At 36.0% G+C, this 22286-nt stretch overlaps 2 protein-coding genes across 3 annotated transcripts; both read right to left on the reverse strand.

The window, feature by feature from the left end:
* Positions 1 to 679: 679 nt before the first annotated feature.
* ap4e1 (adaptor related protein complex 4 subunit epsilon 1) lies at positions 680 to 15014 on the reverse strand. Of its 2 annotated transcripts, none has more exons than XM_079602808.1 (21): positions 14707 to 15014; positions 14152 to 14223; positions 13890 to 14050; positions 12271 to 12344; positions 12068 to 12189; positions 11007 to 11166; positions 9981 to 10147; positions 9811 to 9884; positions 9608 to 9730; positions 9419 to 9528; positions 9202 to 9341; positions 8681 to 8793; positions 8468 to 8586; positions 7285 to 7581; positions 5058 to 5169; positions 4759 to 4897; positions 4083 to 4329; positions 3424 to 3945; positions 2902 to 3092; positions 1604 to 1767; positions 680 to 1023 (listed from the first exon to the last, which is right to left on the reverse strand). In XM_079602808.1, exons 3-21 carry the CDS (start codon positions 13972 to 13974, stop codon positions 863 to 865), a joined length of 3120 nt encoding a protein of 1039 aa, XP_079458934.1. In that variant the 5' UTR covers positions 13975 to 14050; positions 14152 to 14223; positions 14707 to 15014; the 3' UTR covers positions 680 to 862. The 2 variants fall into 2 exon arrangements, with proteins under 2 accessions (XP_079458934.1, XP_079458933.1); XM_079602807.1 differs by having other exon boundaries at positions 13927 to 14050; positions 14707 to 15005.
* Positions 15015 to 15563: 549 nt separating this feature from the next.
* Positions 15564 to 22002, reverse strand: gnb5a (guanine nucleotide binding protein (G protein), beta 5a). Its single transcript, XM_079603267.1, has 11 exons — positions 21708 to 22002; positions 20485 to 20621; positions 20343 to 20384; positions 20115 to 20191; positions 19418 to 19550; positions 19195 to 19338; positions 18116 to 18207; positions 17823 to 17871; positions 17633 to 17729; positions 16296 to 16462; positions 15564 to 16208 (listed from the first exon to the last, which is right to left on the reverse strand). The coding sequence occupies exons 1-11, from the start codon at positions 21823 to 21825 to the stop codon at positions 16197 to 16199; spliced, it is 1068 nt and encodes a 355-aa protein (XP_079459393.1). The 5' UTR covers positions 21826 to 22002; the 3' UTR covers positions 15564 to 16196.
* Between the last annotated feature and the right edge of the window lie 284 nt (positions 22003 to 22286).

Here is a 22286-nt window from a genome sequence, read left to right on the forward strand (position 1 = left end):
AAGCTAACCATGTAAAAGGTCAACATGAAATGGCAATCACATCAATTTTACTTCCATAATATGATGTATTTCTGAGTTAAATAGTAGATTCAATGAGAAAAGCAATTGATTGGATGGTGAAAAGTGGACGTTAGATAAAAGAACGGAGGAAGGGGCTGAAAATGAAGGCTTGGTAACGCCAATCAAAAAGGAAGTTGCTCTAAAGATGAAGGATGTACATTTTTATGAAAGATTATGATGACAAACATTTTCCTTTCGAATAATGTTCAATTAACCATTTAAAATACGAAAAGCGTCATGAGTTGAGAAAGTAAATGAGGTCCATTTTTATTTCATGCTGTTTTATAAAAATAACCTACAGTAATCATTGTTTGAGGTTGATTATATTACGCATCTCTGAGGAGATTTTATTAAATATTAAGAACATATTTAATAGAACAAATAGTATAAATATTTAATAGACATGCAATATTTCCATTATTATAAAGATAATAACAAAAGTATTTGATGGCCATGTATGCACTGCTTTTTTAGAATATGCAAAGCTACTTTTTCTGCTGTAATAAATTGTCAAGTCAATAAAAATGACACTTTGAAAACAAATTTAAAGCCATTTTTTCTTTCTTTTTTTCCCCCTCGAACAAATAAACACTGAAGAATGAAGAAACCACAGGCAGGAAACGTTTAAAATCAATAAATACTTTTTACTATATGTACTTGTAAGTGTGTACAAAAAATATATATATCATTAAAATGATTAGTCAGAGCATAAGACACGCAATACACAGGTATTGCTTTCAAACAGTCGTTGCACGACACCTGAACACATTTAGTCCTGGACGTTTGGGCGGGTGTTTCTGTGCTAGTGTTCTGCGAGAGCTCTCTGGCAGTGGTACAAGATGCAGTCTGGGAGAGAAGGATGAGGAGAGCGCAGCCACATGGCCAGAGCCGAGCCGTTCACTCTGCAGTGCAGGAGACAGGGGGCGCCACTGAGCAGACGGCACGCTACGATGCCCTCGGAGCCTGAAAAGAACCGCACGCAATTACACGGTTGATCGGCTGCGTGTTTAAAGGTACACTGTGTAGGAGTTTCTCCCATCTAGAGCTGAAATTGTATTTTGCATTCAAACGAATAGTGCTCTCTAGCGCCTCGCTTTTTCAAACGCGTGTTGCAACTAAGGTAGCCGTGATGTACCAAGAAGCTCTGACAACATGTCTTCCAATAGCACTTCATAGAGTTTTCTTTTGGGTGATGAGGTTCGTTGAGGTAGAAAACGGGTGAAAACGCGTTGAGGTAGGCTAGTGCTTTTTGTCCCTCTCTGCTATTATAGTTTTTCAAAATGGCGGAACGACATGGAAGCCTCCATGAACTTACCCGTCCCATGTAAATAAAGATAAGAAATTCTTCGCTTACGAGGATAACTCAGATCATTGGCAGAGGTAGTTTTACACCAACATATTTATGAATAAAGACATTGATTTTAGCTAATAAAATACTTAAACTACACAGTGTACCTTTAAAGAGAGTGTAAATTACAGTCAATTGTGGTGCATGTTAAAGGTGATCAAATAACTGTAGAATGGAAGCTATTGTTGTGTTTACCGATGATGTCCACTACATGCAGCTGTAGGGCGTCTTTGAGAGCGTTCAGGGTGGTTTTGAGCGGGTCTCCACCAGCATCTGTCAGCAGTTTCAGATTCTGTTTGACGTCATGAGACAGAGACAGCCAGAGTTTCCCATATTCCTCTGTGGTTACAACCAAAGGCCTGTGCGTGGCAGATAGAAATGAGTTCATTAAAACAAGCTCTAAATAAAACTAAATACTCTGGGGTGATTTGATGTAATTTGTGTTTCACTTTCATTTTATATTTAGTGGAGAAAAAAAAACTTCGATTAAAAACGGCAACCTGTCGCAATTTGCACGTTTATTTTTTTTGTTATCAACGCCATGCCAGCTTCTGTGGCTATTTTTATGGCGGGGAAAATTTATGGAAAAACTATATCAGGTTTTAAAATGTATTGATCGCTAAAAAACACAAACTATATTAGGTTTAACTTTGGTTAGAAATTTCTTCAACAGAGTAAAATTTTATAAAACCAATCTAATAAAACATGCTTCAATGATAAAGAGTTTTGACAGAAAGAACATCACCTACAGAAGTTTATGAAGGTTGACAAATATTTCTTTTACATTTTACATGAAGCAACCAAACAAACATATAAGGGGATAATCACTATAGATATGTTTTTCAGACAGGTACAATTGTGTATATACCGGTATTAAGATTATTATAGATAACTAAAACCATTTCTTATTTTCATTTAGTTTAACTAGATGTGCTAAAATTACTAAAACTGATGGTATTAAAAATTAGATAAAGATTTAGTAATTTTGTTGTGTGTTCTTGTCTATATATGTAAAATATATTTTAAAATAAAAGTAACTAATGCAAAGTATTAACAAAAATTATAATAGTTCCTTATTCATTAAGTATTTTTTTTTTTAATTAATGTATTAATTATAATTACATATATTTTTTTTAATTATAATTACATATTTTTTATTTAAGTGCCATTTAGCATTTAGACCATGGATGCCATAAAAATAAAAAATAAAAATAACATTTATAAGCTTTTAATATATTTATAAGCTAAATTCAATTCTACAAAGGTCATTTTTAGCTCTTGGCTTAATCATTATCTAGTATTAGTATTGGCCCTAAATTACATTTATTTATGCCACTTGAATTCTAAAAAGGTAATCAAATCACTTACTCCATTTTTTCGTTAGTAATCATTTCTAAATGATTTAATAAAAAAATAACCAATGTGTCTTAATTGTTTAATAATAAATAAGTGAGAAGACTACAGTAAGGTTTGTATTTTCAGACATACGTTACCTGATAAAGTCCACAGTGGACAGTGTCCCAGAGAAAGGGAGTGTGTTTGTGTGTCCTGGCTGTGTTTGATAAGAGACGGTCCCGGTAAAGGACACGTTTGTGTGCGGCTCGTCCATCAGCAGAGCGTAATGACACACAGACGTACTCTTGCCCTCCAGACAGTCTACGACATTCCCTCGCAAACTCGCCGTCTAGGACAGAAGATTGACATTTGCTGTCATTATATATATATATATATATATATATAAGGGCTGTGCAATAATTAAACACATCCAAAATAAAAGTTTGTGTTTACATAATATATGTGTGTGTACCGTGTATAATTATTTTGTATATATAAATACACACAGTGCAAATATTTCTAAAATATATAGATGCATATGTGTGTATTACTTATATATACAAAATAAGTATACACGGTGCACACACATATATTATGTAAACACAAACTTTCATTTTGGATGCGATTAATCGTTGCACAGCCCTAATATATACATATACACACACACACACACTACACACCTCCAGCTCCTCACAGGTCAGCTGCACTGCAACATCTTTTATTACAGTGTCCGTGCAGTTACATATGAAGATGACGAGCAGCAAAGCTTCATCTCTGAACATACGGCAGGAGGCCAGAGACAGGCTGGGGTCAGAGGTCAGGCTGATGACATCAGAGTGAGGTAGGTCTTTGATTTCAGAGGGTAACAGCGCGGTCAGATCTGAAGACGCAGACGGAGGATGTCTGTCCTGTATCGTGTTGGGGCGCACTATAACCATATCGCTGCCCAGTATCTGAGACGTGTTTGCGCGCCGGTCTCCTTCCGTGTGTTTGTTCTGACTCAGGCCATTGGTTGTTGTGGATGTGGATGTGACAGGCTCCTCCTCCAGCAAACTGCCATACAGAAAGCTGTCGGTTGTGGTACGCGAGGAGCGGGAGGAGGAGTCTGAGGATCTCTCGCTGGTGCCTGATGATGAAGATGACGACTCATGTGGGCGGGGCTTTTTCCGAAAGCGAGGGGGCGGGGCTTCAGATTTTCCCAGCTGAGAGGAAACGGAACAATTAGCATTTAAACTACAAATGCAAAGCATTTCTGACTACTTCTGAATGTGGTTTGAGTTGAATTAGATCTGTGTACTTGTATTACAATATAAAATCTGTCATAAAATCATTTTCTCACCAGAGATATGGAGCTTTGGGTTCCCAAACCAACAAACAAAGAGGAAGCCAGCTGTTGTTTGTCCTGGTTTCGCGTTGATGGCTCTGGTTGCGTCTCTATTCGCTCTGCCGCCTCCTGCTGGCCAGAGGGATGAACTGCAATGCTGGGCTCGTCCACTGGAGGTGCTGTTGCTGCGGTTTCTTTTTGTGGAAGATACCCATCTTTCCCCCAAACTCTCCTCACACCCTCAAGAATCAGAGTGCTGGAACTGAATCAAACCGTAATATTATGAGATATTATTACAATTTAAAATAACCATTTTCTATTTGAATATATTGTAAAACGTAATTTATTCCTGTGATCAAAGCTGAATTTTCAGCATCATTACTCCAGTCTTCAGTGTCACATGATCCTTCAGAAATCATTCTAATATGATGAATGTCTATTATTATCAAAACAGTTCCTGCTTCATATTTTTGTGGGAAACTGATATTTCAGGATTCTTTGATGCATAGTTAGTTCAAAAGAACAACATTTATTTGAAATAGAAGTCTTTAGCAATATTATAAATGTCTTTACTGTCACTTTTGATCTATTTCATGCATCCTTGCTGAATAAAAGTTTCTCTTTCAACAAAAAACAATTGCTTTTTAGCAGTTGTGAACAACCAAAGACCGCGTGCCACTCAGGTACCCACCCTTCCTTCTGAGAGAGTTCAGTGCTGTTGCCCGAAAGTCCTGAACTGACGGACAGTAGTGGTGGAGACTGTCTATCAGTGATGCTACATGATGATAAACTTACAGGCAGAGAAAAACTGTACGGCTCCAGATTCAGTGCTGAAAAAAAGGTCAGTCATACAAGTTTGGGATGACATAAGGATGAGTAAAGGGTGAATTCTTGGGTGAATATCCCTTTAAGGGCAGGATAAACAAACATGTGGTAAACTACAGAGTTTACTATAGTATGAATATCCACAAGGGTTAATAATGGCGGTACCTCTCTCCTCAGAAAGCTCTTCTTGTCTCTGATGAGGAGGTTTATACGGTGCGGCTCCTGCGGCCAAAGCCTCCGACACGAACCCATCCAGAAATGACAGAGAAGAGTCGACCTGTGTGGAAATGTGAATGCTCAAAACGTGCCGTCTGAAAAACTGCGCTTCAAAAGTTGGGGGTCAGTATGACATTTTTTATTAAAACTTTTATTTAACAAGGATGCATTAAATTGATCAAAAGTGACAGTAAAGACATTTTATAATGTTACAAAAGATTTCTATTTCCAATAAATGTCCACAACAACAGTGCTATGTACAATCAATTTAAAATAAGGACACGCAGTTAGAAATGGTCTTGGTTTAGTGTCTTAATGTTCACTTAAAGGGCATATTGCAGGTTAGAGTACCCAGTGCGCCAATGTATAGAACAATAATGTAGGAACTAGATTTAAATATAAACATATACTTATAAAACGCTATTTAGGCTTCTGGAGTCGTTTTTGTGAGAAAATTTTACTTCCGCATTTGAAAACCGCCAAACCGGAACTGACGTAGCATGGGGGAGCGCGGTCAAAGTAAACAATAGGAAAGCAATGGATCGCAATGACAGTTCGGACGCTGAGGAAATTGTAGCCTAAATGTTTACTCGTATGACAGACCTCAGCCATATAATTATGAGCCTGATATGAAGCCAAGAGAGTAGACCGGTCAGGATTAGACAAAACAACGGTCAGAGGAGACGCATTGAGCTGTGGTGTGAGGAGAACAGGGCAGGAGTCGGGTCTCGATGAGAGAACAGTTAGCTTATAGATGTATTCACGTTAGCCGACGATATGTATAACACTATGCTCAGATCACAATATTGTAATTATGTGTCAGGCAATAGCAAAGCTAGTATTTAGACCCTTACCTGCACGTGTATGTCAGCCATTAGGAGACAGTTTCCAGAGAAAGAGGGACATTATAAAGGTTTTGAATGGCCCCACTTGGTGATAATGAATAAAAAAATAATCACAATCACAACTTTCTTACTGTATAAAATTTTTATATGTAGAAACAGCCAACACAAACATTAAAATTCGGAGTACAGATTGAAAATGAACATTATATTATATTATAATAATAATAAGTGTCGGCTGCAGACTTGCAAGACATTACAAGTTTATGGAGGATACGTTAATGAATTAAATTAAGACAAGGCACATTTTGTAAAACAAATGTACAATAAGTGATCTCTGACGGATCCGTGACCGTCATGTTTCCCACCGGTGGCCGACCCACATGCTGACGGCGGACCGGGCCACCCGATGAAGGAGCCGGGACAGTGTGCACATATCGCCGTCATCATATAACGTAACGTTAACTCATCATATCGCCGGGATTATAATCATGCAGTCTATAGTGAACGCTACACACTACCGCGTTTTTCAAAGCAGACGCAGAAGCGAAGTCCCATCTCTTACCCTGCACAAAACGCACACAAACACGGAAGAAAGCACCATCCTTTTTCTTGTTCGGAAACCTGTGGACTCGATGTTCTGACAGGCCATAATTCACAGTCATTTATCACGATAATTATTAATTGAAATACAATAACCACCGAAAACACACTGAATCACGACCGCTTCAACATAATACCAGCCTATTCTGCACTGAGCGAACGCAGCGCCCGGCAAACGACTCCCCATTCTGACGTAATATGACGCGGTGGTGAAAAAAAAGCGCTTTTTCAACACGGTCAAGGAAACGGTCACGTTTTCCACTGAATTTGTGCCCTTATGTCTGGCAAAACAATTTTTAATCATGCATTTACTCTTCATATGGTATTTTCATACAAGGTTATATATTAATTCTGAAAAAAAAAAAACCTGCAATATGCCCTTTAATCTTCACTTGTCATTTCTTAACAAACAAGTATTCATTACTTCAATGAGCTCATTGTTTCTGCATTACATTACTACATTGTTTAAATAAATACATTTTTCGCTAACTGTGATATTGTATATGTACATTTCTGAAATACAAACTTAGACAGTTTCCTCTGATAACAGATCACTCTAAATTGTAATGTGGACTCGTGCACTTTCTGTAAAGCTGCTTTGAAATGATGTGTATTGTGAAAAGCGCTATACAAATAAACTTGAATTGAACTGAACTTAGAGTGCTCTAAATCTGGCGGTTTTAAGTGTGAAAACACTCTTAACAAGAGGAACCTGTCATCATGCCTGTTACCTCCATGCTGTCCCAGGGCGCTCCTCGGGGAAGTACACACTCCTGGAGCTGTGAGTCCCGGCTGAGGTGACGCAGCTCCTGCGCCTGCTGACGGAGAACCGTGTCCTGCGAGGACGAAAGGCTCTCGGCCAGCTCCAGGATCAGGTCCGTCTGGCCCTCGGAGATCTTGGTCAGGGCCGAGAGAATCCAGACCCGCGTCTCTGAGCTCACGCTTCTCTGATCCAGCAGCTTCACCAGGAGTCGGATGACCTCGCGCTGGTCCACACACTCTTGGAGGTGAGAGTATTCTCCAAGAACCTGAATACACACACGCACGCACACAAACACACACACACACACACACATTCATTTCAAAGGAAACTGACATCTGAAGTTCCTATATATATATATAATAGCATAAAAATAATTATCTTATATATTATGTTTGCAACATTAAATTATTTAGTTAATGAATTTATTAACATTTTTACAATTTAGTATCAATTCATATTGTTACATTTTAGTAATTTCTTTATTATTTATAATTTTTTCTTAATTATTTAATAATATTAATTAAATAGCTAAATTAATTAAATTGCCTAATAAGGTGCAATATAAATAAATTACTGATGTCAAATCAATTAATCACATGACATATTATATAAACACAAACTGTTATGCTACATGCGATTTGACAGCACTAAAATAAATGTGATTTGACTTGATAAAAAATGTGTCCTAATTGTTTAATATTAAATAAGTGAGAAAAGTGTCCACAAATAACACTTACTGGTACTAAGCACCAAATAATAGTGCAAGCAGGATTTTGAGGGTAAATAAAACAGCATATTGTATAATCTATCTGTCGTAACTTGGACGTCTTTTACTTCATCAGAAATTTCACCTTCAGATGTTTAATTCTAATCTTTTTTCATCCTCCAAATATGAGGATTTAATTATTATTCTTTTTTTACATTTTATACATAAATGTATTGATTTAATAAGTCAATTTATTTTTGGAATATTCTTTCTGGTAACGCCTTATTATTTTACAGTGTGCTTGTTACACATGTAACATGTAGTAACTATAGTAATAACTATAAATTATGCATAATTACATGCAACTAATTGTTACTCAGTACTTCAATGTATAACATGGACACCTTAAAATAAAGAGTAACCTTCTATCTTAATTTGTACACACCCAGCTCATGACCTGAAGGAAGTGTTGGGGCAGATGAGAAGCGTCCCCCTTCAGCACCGTCAGATACGAGTCGACAGCAAACATCCGCAACTCGTCATCTTCCTCTTTACACTCTGAGCCTGAAGCAAAAACACAAAAAAAACAGCAGGGGTGTAAAACAAGACACCTTCTACCACAGTTCAGCTCTTCAGATTGCCTACACTTCTCGTTTACCCTCCGCCAGCAGTCGCAGGAAGTTGTTTGGGACGTCCTGTTGCAGCGAATCTCCACCGATGGAGAAAACATCACTCATAGTCTGAATGAACCACGAGTTATCCGGAGCAAACGTAAGGGCTTTTATAGGAACATAAGACGAGATATAAAAGCTGACATGCAACAAATGTGTGACAATTTCATAGAAACGAGTATACTTTTTATAAACTCTAGTTAAATAGTCTTTTCTTCCCTATTGTGACGCATATCCGAGTGAAACGGCTTCTCAAACTAGAACTAATGTGGGGCGGGCTTTGATTTGGTCCATCTGGAATTGATTGGATGGTTGTGGTTCGCTATTTGTCAATTTCATGTGAGTGACAGCTTGATTAAAGGCCACTCAGGTTTGATTAAAGATTATGTGGCACATGAAAAAAAAAAACGATGTGCACGGAAAAATCATTTATAATAAATACTGCAATATTCCATTAAACGAACCAATGACTGTTCATTTTGATTTCATGGTTTGATTAAAAGGATATTTTTCAGCGAGCTCTGCAACTTTTCCAACCAGATGGATGACGGTGTGCTCGTCGCCGCAGCCGCGCAGGAAGTCCAGCATCTTCTCAACGATCACGGTCACGTTCTGAGCGTTTGTGATCCTGAACAGCAACTCAAGAGTCTGAGAGAGAGCAGAGAGTGGAAGAGATGAACAAAACGGTTGATGTTTTGGGGTCCCGAGAATGGTCTGTTTGTTACCTCTCTCTTAATAGTGAAATCAGAGTGATCCAAACACTCAATAATGGTCATCTGATGCTGCAGGGCCAGTTTGGCATCATGCTGGACGACGTAGGTCAAGGCTTTCAAACCTGAAAAGACACCAGTATGTGAGCGGTTAAAGCGAGGAGAGGTTAACCAACTAGTGAAGATCAAGAGAAGGAATTTTACCAAGATATTTGAGGTTGATCTTTGGAGACAGAACAAAATTCCCGATGCATCTCGCTGCTTTTTCCAGCAGCTCAGCTTTGGGGTGTATGGTGTAGATGGCCTTCACACACTCATACAGGATTGCTGAAACACACATTATGTGTTAGTTGCATTCATTTTGCTGACGAATTACTGTTCGGTCCATTAGAAAAGATGATTTTTACCGTAAGTGATGTTGTGGTTCATTTCCGCTCTGCGCAGAGACTCATCCAGAACTTCATACATCTGCTCACTGGTGCTGGAAAATTAATAGTACACATTTTACATTCGAATTTCAGATACGGCGCTATCGTTACCCTGTTTAATACACACTTTTAGTGCATAACGCGAGTACCTTTGGTCTTCTCTCCCGAGCAGCGAGAGGATCCTGAGCAGCTGGATCTGCAGCCACGGCGCAGGAACGTTGTGGTAGTAAAAGTCCATCGGGAGTTTCCCACCCACCACCTGCTTCATGATGGCGACGAAACTGCCTGTCAGATCTTTATAGCCGTCTGGACTCTCCTGATAAAGAGAAAAAACATCAGATGTGAGCGACAAGCGGAATACTGCATGACGGGACAAAAAATACAGCCAATTTGAACTTATTTATTGTTTAATATAATGATGTAACAACCCAAAATACTATTTGCATGCCAATTAAACATACAGAAGCTTGTTTCCATCATGGAATAAAAAAAAAGAAGAAAAAAAAGTAATTGTGACATTTGATCTCACAATCCGGATTTTATAACTCACAATTGCGAGAAATAAAGTCAGAATTGCGAGATATAACCTCACAATATTGAGAAATAAATTGAGAATTGTGAGATATAAATTCACAATTTGTCCAGAAATAGACAGAATTGCAAGAAATAAAGTGAGAACTGCAAGATATAAACAATTGCGAAAAATAGTCAGAATTGCGAGATATACATTTATATCTCGCAATTGACCCTTCACAGGGAGTTTGATTGACAGGCGATCTGACCAATCACGAATCCGCCATTTTTGTCCGACAAAGCAGTCAGGAGAGTTAGTAGATTAACGTTGAAAAGCCGAGTGTACTGACGTCTTTCCGCGGTTAAAACAACGTTTTATATCTCACAATTCTGACTTCGCAATAGCGAAAATTGCCATTTTTAAGATATAAAAGTCAGAGCTGTGAGATATAAAGTTGCAATCACTTTATTATTTAATTATTCTGTGACGGAAACAAACTTCCATAAATATGAGGTTGTAGCTGGTTGGGTTATGAAAAACCTCCGATTAATACGGAATAAATAATATTTAACTATGAATTGGATGTTACTTTGAATTGACAGTATTATAATGGATAAAGATGTTTGCTTGGTTTCATAAATACTGCAATTGAAAGACCAACCCTGATCAGCTGTAGGTAAATGTGTAGTGATGATGTCATGACGCCCGGATCTTTGTCGCACAGGGCCTTACGAAACTTGGAGTGAATGTGCTGGACTTGATTTGGAGCGATAAGATAAAACTTGTACAACGCCAGGACGGCTTTCCTCCGAATGATCTCCCTTGGATAGGAAAGAAAGACCAGAATATGAGTTATTATTAAATTAGTAATGTTGCCTTGGCAAGTTTAAGCTTAAGTACTAAATTACTAAAACTGAAATAAAAATAAATTAAAGCTATATATAAAAAAATATATAAAAAAATTAAAAAACCCAGATGACAATAAAAATGTCAAAAATTACTAAAATGAAAAATATAAAAATAAAAGCTACACTAAAATTTTAATAAAAATAAAGCTACATAGAAATATATTTTGCCGAAAATAAAAAAAGATGACAAAAAAGGAACACATAAAAAATAACCAAAATTAAAATGAGAGCTAAAAATATATTTTTAAAAAGCTAAACTAAAACTGAAATACAAATAAATTAAAGCTATATAGAAATATTAAAAAATACAATAACATGACATACAAAATACTAAAATTAAAATGAAACCTAAAAATATAAAAGCGAACCTAAAACTGAAATAAAACTAAATTAAAGCTACATAGAAATATATTTAAAAAAATAACAAAGATGACAAAAAAGCAGCACATAAATTTACTACAATTAAAGTGAAAAATTAAACAATTAAAATAAAAGTTAAACTAAAACAGAAATAAAAATAAATTAAAGCTATGTAAAAATATTCGTTTTTAAATGACAAAAAAGCACATCAATTACTAACATTAAAATCAAAACAAAAAATATCAAATGAAAGCAAGTTGAAAACATTAATAACTATTTTAAGTGTATAAAAATACTAAAATTACACTAGTTTTAAATTAACCACATCAGCCATATTTGATATTATAATCTAAAAGTCTTATCGATGGCTTTTCGATATTTTCCAGTGTTCAAGTAAGAAATAACTGTATGATTTGCATGTATTTTCGGAGAGGAGTGACTCTCGCTGGCTTACTTCGGATGTGACAGCTTGTCTTCCACCAGAGGAAGGACGGCAGGGATCATGTCTTTAGGGAAAACCTGAGCTACAACAGTCAACACCATGCACACTTCAATGAGGTTAGTGCTCTGAAGATCCTGCCGCAGATGCATGACACGTTCAGTCATACACTTCTTCAAGTGATATGTTCAATCAAAAGTAATAAGACACAAGCTCACCTTTAATACTGTGTTTACCAGCAGCAGCAGCAACTCATGGCCCTCAGTGAGGAACAGAGACACCGCGAGGTACCCTGAGGCCACAAAAGATACAACAAAATATAGATTCAAATCATGATTATAAAGTATGATTATAGGGTTCAAATCATACACATTCAGGGACCAAAATAAAAAAATAATTCCATAAAGAATCTCCACATGGAGATCTGGAATTATTATAATAGTAGTAGTAGATTTGTATACTTTATTTGTTTTAATATAGAAAGAAATAACTGTTAAAAAGATAAGATATTAAAAAATAAATATTCAAAACATATATATATATATTCTAATACACTACCAGTCAAAAGTTTAGAATAATTAAGATTCTTAAATGTTTTTAAAAGAAGTCTCTTCTGCTCACTTAGGCTGAATTTATTTAATCATAAAAAACAGTAATATTGTGAAATATTATTGCAAATTAAAATAACTTTTCTATTTGAATATGTTTTAAAATTTTAATTTATTCCTTTGATGCAAAGTTGAATTTTCAGCATCATTACTCCAGTGTCACATGATCCTTCAGAAATCATTCTAATATGATGATTATTTGCTGCTCAATTATTATTGGTGCTCAATTATCTATAATAGTTCTTATTGTTATTATCAATGTTGAAAACAGTTGTGCTGCTTAATGTTTTTGTGGAAGCTGATACATTTTGTTGAGGATCCTTTGATTCATAGAAAGTAAAAAAATTATTTGAAATATTAATCTTTTGTAATATTATAAATGTCTTCAATTTAATGCATCCTTGAATAAAAGTGTTCATTTTAAAAAAGATCTTTCTTACCGCAAACTTTTGAATGTTAGTGTATCACGGTTTCCACAAAAATATGAAGCAGCAACATCAGCTTTCAACATTAATAATAACAAATGTTTTTTGAGCAGCAAATCATCATATTAGAGTGATTTCTGAAGGATCATGTGACACTGAAGACTGGAGTAATGATGCTGAAAAGTCTATATAAATTACATTTAAAATATATTCAAATAGAAAACAGTTGTTTTTATTTTAAATTGTAATAATATTTCACAATATTACTGTTTTTACTGTATATATTGTATTTTATATACTGTATATATATGTAATATTTGAGGTCTCAGAAAAAGCGCTATATAAAATGTAACGAATTATTACTGTATACATAAATATTATTATTATTAATAATATTATTAATAATATAATATGTGAACTTGGATCACAAAACCAGTCACATGTCGCACGGGTATATTTGTGGCAATAGCCGTCAATACATTGTATGGGTCAAAATTAATTATTAAACATGTATTTTTGTGAGTGAATGCAGCACAATCGTGAACAACTTTAAAGGAGATTTTCTCTGTTTAGATTTTTTTGCATCCTCAGATTCCAGATCTTCTAATAGTCGTATCTCGGCCAAATATTGTCATATCCTAAAAAATCATACATCAATGGAAAGCTTTTTTTTTTTTTTTTAAATTGACCCATGAAAAATAATTGACCTGTGACTGGTTTTATGGTCCAGGGTCATATATTATTATTATATTTTGTTATAATTGGTAAATACTCCACAAAGACAAATTCTGGACCCAGTATAACCTGTCCTGTGCTTGAACTGAAGGCGATGGGGACGTACCCACTCTCTTCTCCAGGACGCTGCCCTGCTGGGCCAGCTTGATGGCATGAATGTACGTGAAGGAGGCGTCGTAGCCCAGCATCTCACAGTACATGGCTCGCACCATGACCTCTCTCATCTGCTTCTGTAAACACCACACACACACACACACACACACACACACACAGCTCGAATAACCAGCTTCTGAGGGACAGCGATGATGGCGCTGATGTCTGTACGGCTCACCATGCTGGTGTTGGGAGACGAAACCTGCTCTTTCATGGCAGACAGCTCCTGTTTCATGAGCTTCTCCTCCTCCTACAAATGTACATCAAATAACACGCTTTACAAGGATAAACACTGCAGTGCATTTTAATATGTGGTTGCTACAACATTGATAATATTATATTGTATGTAGTATTACATCTTTTTGAACCTGCAATTTAAAAAAATACGTTTTACAATATTTGTTAAGTAAATATTTTACTATTGATTTCTTTTAACTATTCATTATTTACTATAATATTATTATTTAGTATATAATTTTTTAACTAGCAAAAATATGAATAAATGTTACATACACACACACGCGCCAGTAAAAATACAAATATTCCGTAAAATCAATTAACCTTATCATTAAATAATTGTAAAAGAGTTATAAAATGTTTATACTGTTTAGATATAATAACGTCACACTGCAAGACACTAGTCGCTGCTTAACATGTCAAATACCCTGACATAAATGACATGTCAGTATCTATATTCATGCTCATGTCTGTTATAAGTATTTATTTTACTCACATGTTTAGATGTCAGTTCTGTGATGCTCCTGATTAATTGTTTTAATCCGCTGGTGATTTTTGCGGCTCCAGTTTGAGTAACGTTATCAAATAAACCCGGCAGAGCAGAGAGAGTTTTCTCCACAACATCACTCATTTCAGCACGACAAAACAGACAATCAGATTATAACACACATCCGAGACCCTACATAAAGATAAGTGCACTACAGCAGGAGAAATACCCATACAATACCTATACTACAGTCATAACACACTGCATGAAAACACAAACCATCATGACTAGACTTTCTCGCCGCCTACAGGAAGTGCGCTGCTGTTTTCATAATAAAAGTCCCACGAGTGATTTTACTGTTAAAGGGATATTTCACCATAATAATAATAACGTGTGGTTCTTTTTAAATTAAATTATGAATGCAATTAATTTTTTTTAATACTTTCACTGTTAATAAACTTAAATGTTTTGCTTTACAAAACTATATGCAGATTTTTTAAGCAGAATGACATAGCAATATAATGAAATCTGGTGATTGTAAAAAAATTCATATTCATTTATTAAAGCTAAATAATGGAAAATGAATAAGCAAACTAATTAGGGTCCCACGGAAGGAAAAATTATGGAGTTTTGATGACAGACTTTTCATTTGTAGAAATGCCTCTTTCTATTAACTCTACAAAACTCAGTATAACAAACCAACAAGTTTTAACCATTAGGTTTTACTGAACAGTTATGTTAACATTCCATATCAATATATATATATATATATATATTTTTTTTTTTATAAAACTAATCTAATATCAAGAACAGGCACTTCATTAAACGAACATTACACATGAAATAAAGAGACACCACACGGCTTTCAGTGTTTAAAATCCATTTATTTTGTTTATGTATATTGATAACTGTGTCGATATGACAACCTATATATTATGGTATATACACTTTGCTACAGTAAGAAAGAACAACTATAGTGACATAATAATTAATTGACTATCAGACCATTATGAGTAAGAGATCATAACTAAATCTGTTATCTTGCATATCAGATATAGTGTCCGCTAAACAATATTTCCCGTTTCATTCATTAACAATGATTCAAGTCGTCAATCTGGTAAATTATCTTTGTTGAGCCTCAACCTCATGCACAGACCTAAACAACATGGATTACATTTGTATTTTTTGGATTAATGTTTAAGATAAATTATTTCTCGGATCAAAGTTGGAATGTGTTCACACACGCTCATACACACAAACTAGTACAGCATTATAGAGGGGGAGTTGCTGCCATAGAAACCATCCAAGGCCATCCCATAATATCAAGCGTGGTGTGAATGGAGTAACTGTGTTGATTAGAGTTGGACGTGGATGCACTACAGTCTGTCTGTGTTATTTACTCTACTGCACTCAACACACTATTAGAGTCTGCGGTAATCCTTGATTCCTGATAAAAGTGAGAAACGTAAAACACAACCAGTCTGAGGTTCAGGCAACATTCAGGCCCAGATCTAAAAAAGAAAGAAAGAAAGAAAGACAAACTCTGAGACTTTCATCACAATGCTTAATACACTTAGACTGAAATGTTTTCCACTGACCCGTAATGTGTGATCCCAAGATCCCGAACAGAACGATGTTCCGTCCGGAGAGACGCGGAGGGTGCTAACTCTGTTTTCATGTCCGAACAGGATGGACACGCGGGTGCCCTTTAAAACGTCCCATACATTGATGGTGTAGTCATTGTAACCACCAAACAGCAGTCTCCCTGCACAAAGATATTAGCACAGCATAAACAACAAACTCCTTCAAAAAGAAAATGAATCTTGGTCATTTTTGCTGGAGACATTAATACATATATGTGTTTGCTTTATACAATGTGCTTTACAATATGATATTTTTGTGGACCGCTGCTCCAGAAGATCAACTATGTGTGAAGAAAGAAAACTTTTTTCTAAATGGAATTTTGGCATTTTTGGAATGGAAAAAAAGCATATTTGCACTTCACAGTAATTATTCTGCATACAATTTTAAAAAATATATACGGTAATCTGAACAAGCATGCAACATGCTGGGGGTTTTCAAACTGGAGCAAATAAATAAACAAACAATTTATCGAATAACAAGGCATTCAAAAATATCAAATTTTATATATAATATTAATATATTTCTTTTTACATATACATTTGTCATATTTTTTTTACTTATTCAATGTATGCATAATTTATATATGTGTGTGTGTGTGCATATATATATATATATATTACAAAAAGAAAGTCAGAAAAAAATATGTAAAAGTAAATATATAATATTAATATATTTATAAATGTCACATTTACATATTTTATATTAAAAAATATTTATATTGAATAAATATATATATATATATGTGTGTGTGTGTGTGTGTGTGTGTGTGTGTATGTATGCTAGTACTCCATTCCATTCATTCTGGTTTCTAAAGACTCAGTGAAGCGAATACATTTTTCTTTCTGAGGAATAATGAGATTAATTACAATTATTTTATAGTTATATTTTTCTCTTTAAGTTTATACATTACATCTAAAAGTAATCTATGGCAGAAAAATATGGCCAATATACTATACAATATAATAGATCATAAATATTAATAATAATGAATATTTTAACAATGCAGATGTTTTATATATATATATATATATATCAATACTGTTATCAGACCAATCAAATAGTGAGTTGAGAAGGAGATATCATAAATTGTGGTTGATATTACTTTCATTGATCACATCACACTGAAAAAGGGAGGTCAAGTGCACTGAATTGGGGGATACAGTACATTACAGTGTGTTCTGGATAAGCACTGCACATTTTGCAAAAGCAATAGGTTCTGTGAGTATACAGGTTACATAAAATATTACCAGTGATATGGATTTATGATATTCTAAACAGTGTCACTGCTCACCGCTGAGAGAGAAATCCACACTAGAAGCTCCAAATATGATGCTCTCTTTGGAATAAATGGCCACCTCTCTGTCTGCTCTCAAGTCATAGAGACGACACTATAAACACATACAATAAAGACAAGATTGAATGCATTTTTCATTATTTCAACACAGGAAGTATGAAAAAACAAAAGGAAAGAACAGACTCACAGTAGCGTCATCTGAGCCTGAAGCGAAAGCATCTCCGCTCGGATAGTACCTGCAGTGATATAAAATATGAGCTGTCATGTGACTGTCTCGCTCGGTAAACATTCAACAATACTCGAATGTGCAGCCAAAGACAAATCAGATCAGTCGCCGGCCATTGCCTTTACATGGTCATAACATTTTGAGCGTTTACAGACTATAAATATTGACCAGCATCGTAAGGGCATGAGTCTGCATTGTTTTTTATGGTCTATGACAAAACCTGAAGCGGGAAAACCAGGCCTGAGGACACTTACCGCACACTGTTGATGTCTGATTCATGAGTCTCAAAAGACTGGACACACTGTCCCGTGCGCAAGTCCCACACGCAAGCCTTCTTATCGCAGCCCTGAGAGAGGCGAGAACATACAGGTCACTGCACAGGCATGTTAACAGCTCCATTGTGCTCATGTGTCTGTGTGTGTGTGAATGAATGCTGTGTGTGGGCTTGTTCTGCTACTCTTCTGGGTACCAGAATGTCCCCAGATGAACAGCAAAACCTTCTCGAGGGGATGACCAGAAAAAAGGTTAATACAGTGACTAAATTTAGCTCTGGTTCATGTTTAAAAATACCCATCATCTAGCCCAATAATTCATCATCTAAAAGACACATGCCTGATTTCACAGACAGGGCTTAGATTAAGCCAGGATTAGGCCTTTACAATGAGGACATTTAAGTAACTTTTATAAACATGACTTAGAAAAAACATTACTGGTGTACAGGGCTTGACATGGACTTTCTAGCTCACCAGCCACAGTGGCTAGTGGTTTTTCAAAGTTACTAGCCACTCAGCATTTTCACTGGCCACAATTTTGAGCAATATAGATATTTTTAATATTATCTCATAATATGGCAGGAGGTAAATTACTAGGCTGCTGTCACTTTAAGACCTGACGCACAGATCCATTATACAGTTACACAAGCGTTTTCTTTCTCAACTGTTTACGTTCACTTAAAAAATAGCTGACTGTGTTTATGAGAATACTCACCAAGACCGGCATTTTGACATTATTTTGTGTGTATTTGACTGTTTAAGTGCAATAATCAGTGAAAAAGAACTCAATTTAGTGCTGAGAAGCTGTTTTGCACTTTGGGTGTGAGCACAAAATCTGAAGGAATGAGTCAAATCATGCACAATATACGCAATCCTCACTGAAATTCAAGCCCTGTAACAGCAACAATATTCATCCGGAGCAAATGAAATGAGTGAGTGAGTGAGGAGAGGCGGGTTTGTGAGGCACTTAAGCCTTGATCTCATGTCTTCAAGATTATGTAAGGTAACGTGTGACATTCATGGCGAGGGCCAGTGTTTGCCATGAGCAGAGCTGTTCCCACCCCTGACACGAACGTGTTTCCGGTCTCAGAGGGGGCAAGGTCCAGACACAGCACATCAGCCGCGTGTCCATGGAAACTCTGCAGCATCTGACCGCTCTCTACGTCCCAAAGAGCACACGTGCCGTCGCCGCTGGACGTCAGGATCTACCGCAAACACAAAACACACGGCAGTCAACACAACGCAAGACACCGTTTCATTATTTCCTTCTTCACTGAAGCATACCTGCATATCTGAGTTTGTAAAGCAGCATGCAGACAGGTAGTTGGTGTGCATGGCCACTGATTTCTTCTTGGCGGCGAGGTTTTCGTTCTTGTCCAGGGATAGAGGGTACACAGAGCACTTATTGTCCAACCCACTGAAAAAAAACCCAGATAAGTTACTAAAAATACTCAACCATTCTTCTGCTGAAGATACCAAGCAAATTGAACAGTGAAACAGTGGCACTGAATGGAACTGCATAAAATATTGTTTCCAAACATGTTTCCTAAAAGCCTCTTTTGCCACTGTTTTAGTATTAAATTTAGTATTAAATGATTTAGTATTATCATATTTACAATGTTGGAATAGTCAATTTATAAACACATTCTATCTCTGTAACCAGAACTATTGTTATGATCACAGCAAAAAACAAAAAACAGTATTCAATCCTCGCCCCCCAGCTAAAATAAAATGATACCTCAAAACCGTCAGTAAGTGGCAGAAAATCATTGTCTTATCGAGTTAGTCAGTGAATCGTTCACAGTCAAGCGATTTGTTCAAAACGGCTGATTCATTCAAGGACAAAGCAGAAGTGAGTGAGTCATTCATTAGAATGATTCGTTCAAAAACACAGATTAATTCAGTAACAAAACTGAAAAAGTGTTGCTCGGAGATGCGCAATGGCTCTACTGTTTGGTTTAGAAAGGAGCCAGAGACTCACCCACAAGCCACTGCACATCCAGACGGGGCGTAAGCGCAGGCCATGACCCACGTACAGGGCATAGTCACTGCATGCTCCTGTCAAAACATTTGAAATAATGAGAATGGAGCTGTAAAATATATAATTAAAAAACAATAAGGCTTATAACCGAAGTTGAATAATATTATATTAAAAAATTGAACCACCCTTTTAATCAAAATTAGTCATTCATTAGCAGTCTCTTTTCACCTTATTTGTTGTAAACGCATCCCATACAATCACCTTTCCGTCCTAAAATGCAGGAGAAAATGAAATAATGATAATATAATAAAATATAACTGCATGTAAAAAAAAGCCCTCCTTGATGTATTTGTTATGTTTATAGACTGACCTGAGACGAGCTGACGATTCTCCTCCTGTCTTTACACCAGTCCATGCACAAGACTTTATTTCCATGGCCTTTCAGCGTTCGTCTGGTCTTCATGACAAACTGGCCCAAAGCCTCAATCTTCTCCGCCACTTGATGTACTGATTGAAAAAGTCACAATATTAAAGCCATTTTGTTTATTTCCTGTTTTTGTTATTAATGAACATGCCTGCATATTCAGACATCACAACAATTAGCTGGCAGTAATAATTGCCTCTTATCAAACCATTAGTGACCAAGCCTTTCAAAAAAAAAAAGAAGAAGATAAATAATAAATGAACAAACAAATAAAGAGTAATTAGTACTGGCAAATCGATTAATCTAACATAAAAGTTTATATATGTGTATTTTATATTTTATATAAATATGTGTGTATGTGTGTGTGTGCGTGTACACACACACATATGTATATATTTACAAACTTATGTTAGATGTGATTAATTGTGATTAATCGATTTGACAGCACTAAAAGTAATACATCAATAAAAATTATAAATAAAAGAAAAAATAATAAATATAAAACACAAAATAACTAAATAAAAACAAACAAATAAATACATTTTAAAAGCTGAATGAAAAATCTCAGTATGAAGTCATTCTTAGCAGTGTTGTTATTGTGTAACAAACAAACTATTAAAAACCGTTTGCGGCCATTGAAATGAAGCTGAAATAAAAGAAAATATTAAATGAAAAGCTTAAACTAAGAACTAGAAATGTTGCTACTATTTAGGGTTTTTATACGTGTTAAATCAATACGAAATAATACTACTGAAAATTAAAGCTAGAATATTTAAACAGAAAACAGAAAAAAAGCACATAATAAAATGAATCAAACTTAAACTAAAACCATATAAATAAAAGCTAATTCAAAATATGAATACTAGTATATAACTAAAATAACACGCTTCTTAGTAATGACTGCCCTGTTTTTCTCAGAACATCCTAATGTGATGCTGAGCGGAAAATGAAGCGCTCCCTCGCCACCTCCACCATTATCATCCTCATCACCTTTCTGAACACTAATCACTTTATCTAAATGACTGATTGCTCGGATTTCCTCTTACGTCTGATTCACGGAACACATCCAGACACATAACGGCAGCTCTGATTATTATTATGATCATTAAGCTCCTGACATACGTCTTCATTAAACACACATACGGCGGTTTAACGTTAACGGTCCTTACGCTCGACATCGTGCAGTTTGGCTCTCTCATCCTCCAGCTTCGTCTTCAGCGTCTCAGATTCGGTTTTGAGCGTCGACAGAGTGTCGCTAGGCTGCTCTGCCACCTCCTGCGCGGCCATTGCCACGAGAAAACACAAGTTTCGCGGAGGTGAGGAGTGTTTTGTCGGGGAGAGGAGAGCAGGGACACGGAGGAGAGCCTGGAGACGGAGCGCACGGACGACGGATGATGCAGCTGGCGTGACGTCATGGGGGGCGCGCGCGCACGCTCTCGCGCATCCGCCTGAACCCCCAGAGAGTCACTCGGATGTGCCTTATGATGATGATCAATATTTGCGCTTTCTACATCTGGAAGAACTTCAAATCACTGTCTCACTGGAAAATATATTCTCTATCAATTCATTACCTCATTTTTTGCAATCTCAGGATTTACCTCAACATAAAAAAACAATGTTAAACTTAAATGAACTAATTTTACATTAAGTTATAGGCTATATAATTTCAATATTTGATTATATTCTTAACATTTTTGTTTACAATAGTGAAACCTATGTGTAGGGCCATATTTTTGTGACATTTTTTA

The sequence above is a fragment of the Phoxinus phoxinus genome, assembly GCF_949152265.1.
Source record: "Phoxinus phoxinus genome assembly, chromosome: 25".
Taxonomy (NCBI): Eukaryota; Metazoa; Chordata; class Actinopteri; order Cypriniformes; family Leuciscidae; genus Phoxinus; species Phoxinus phoxinus.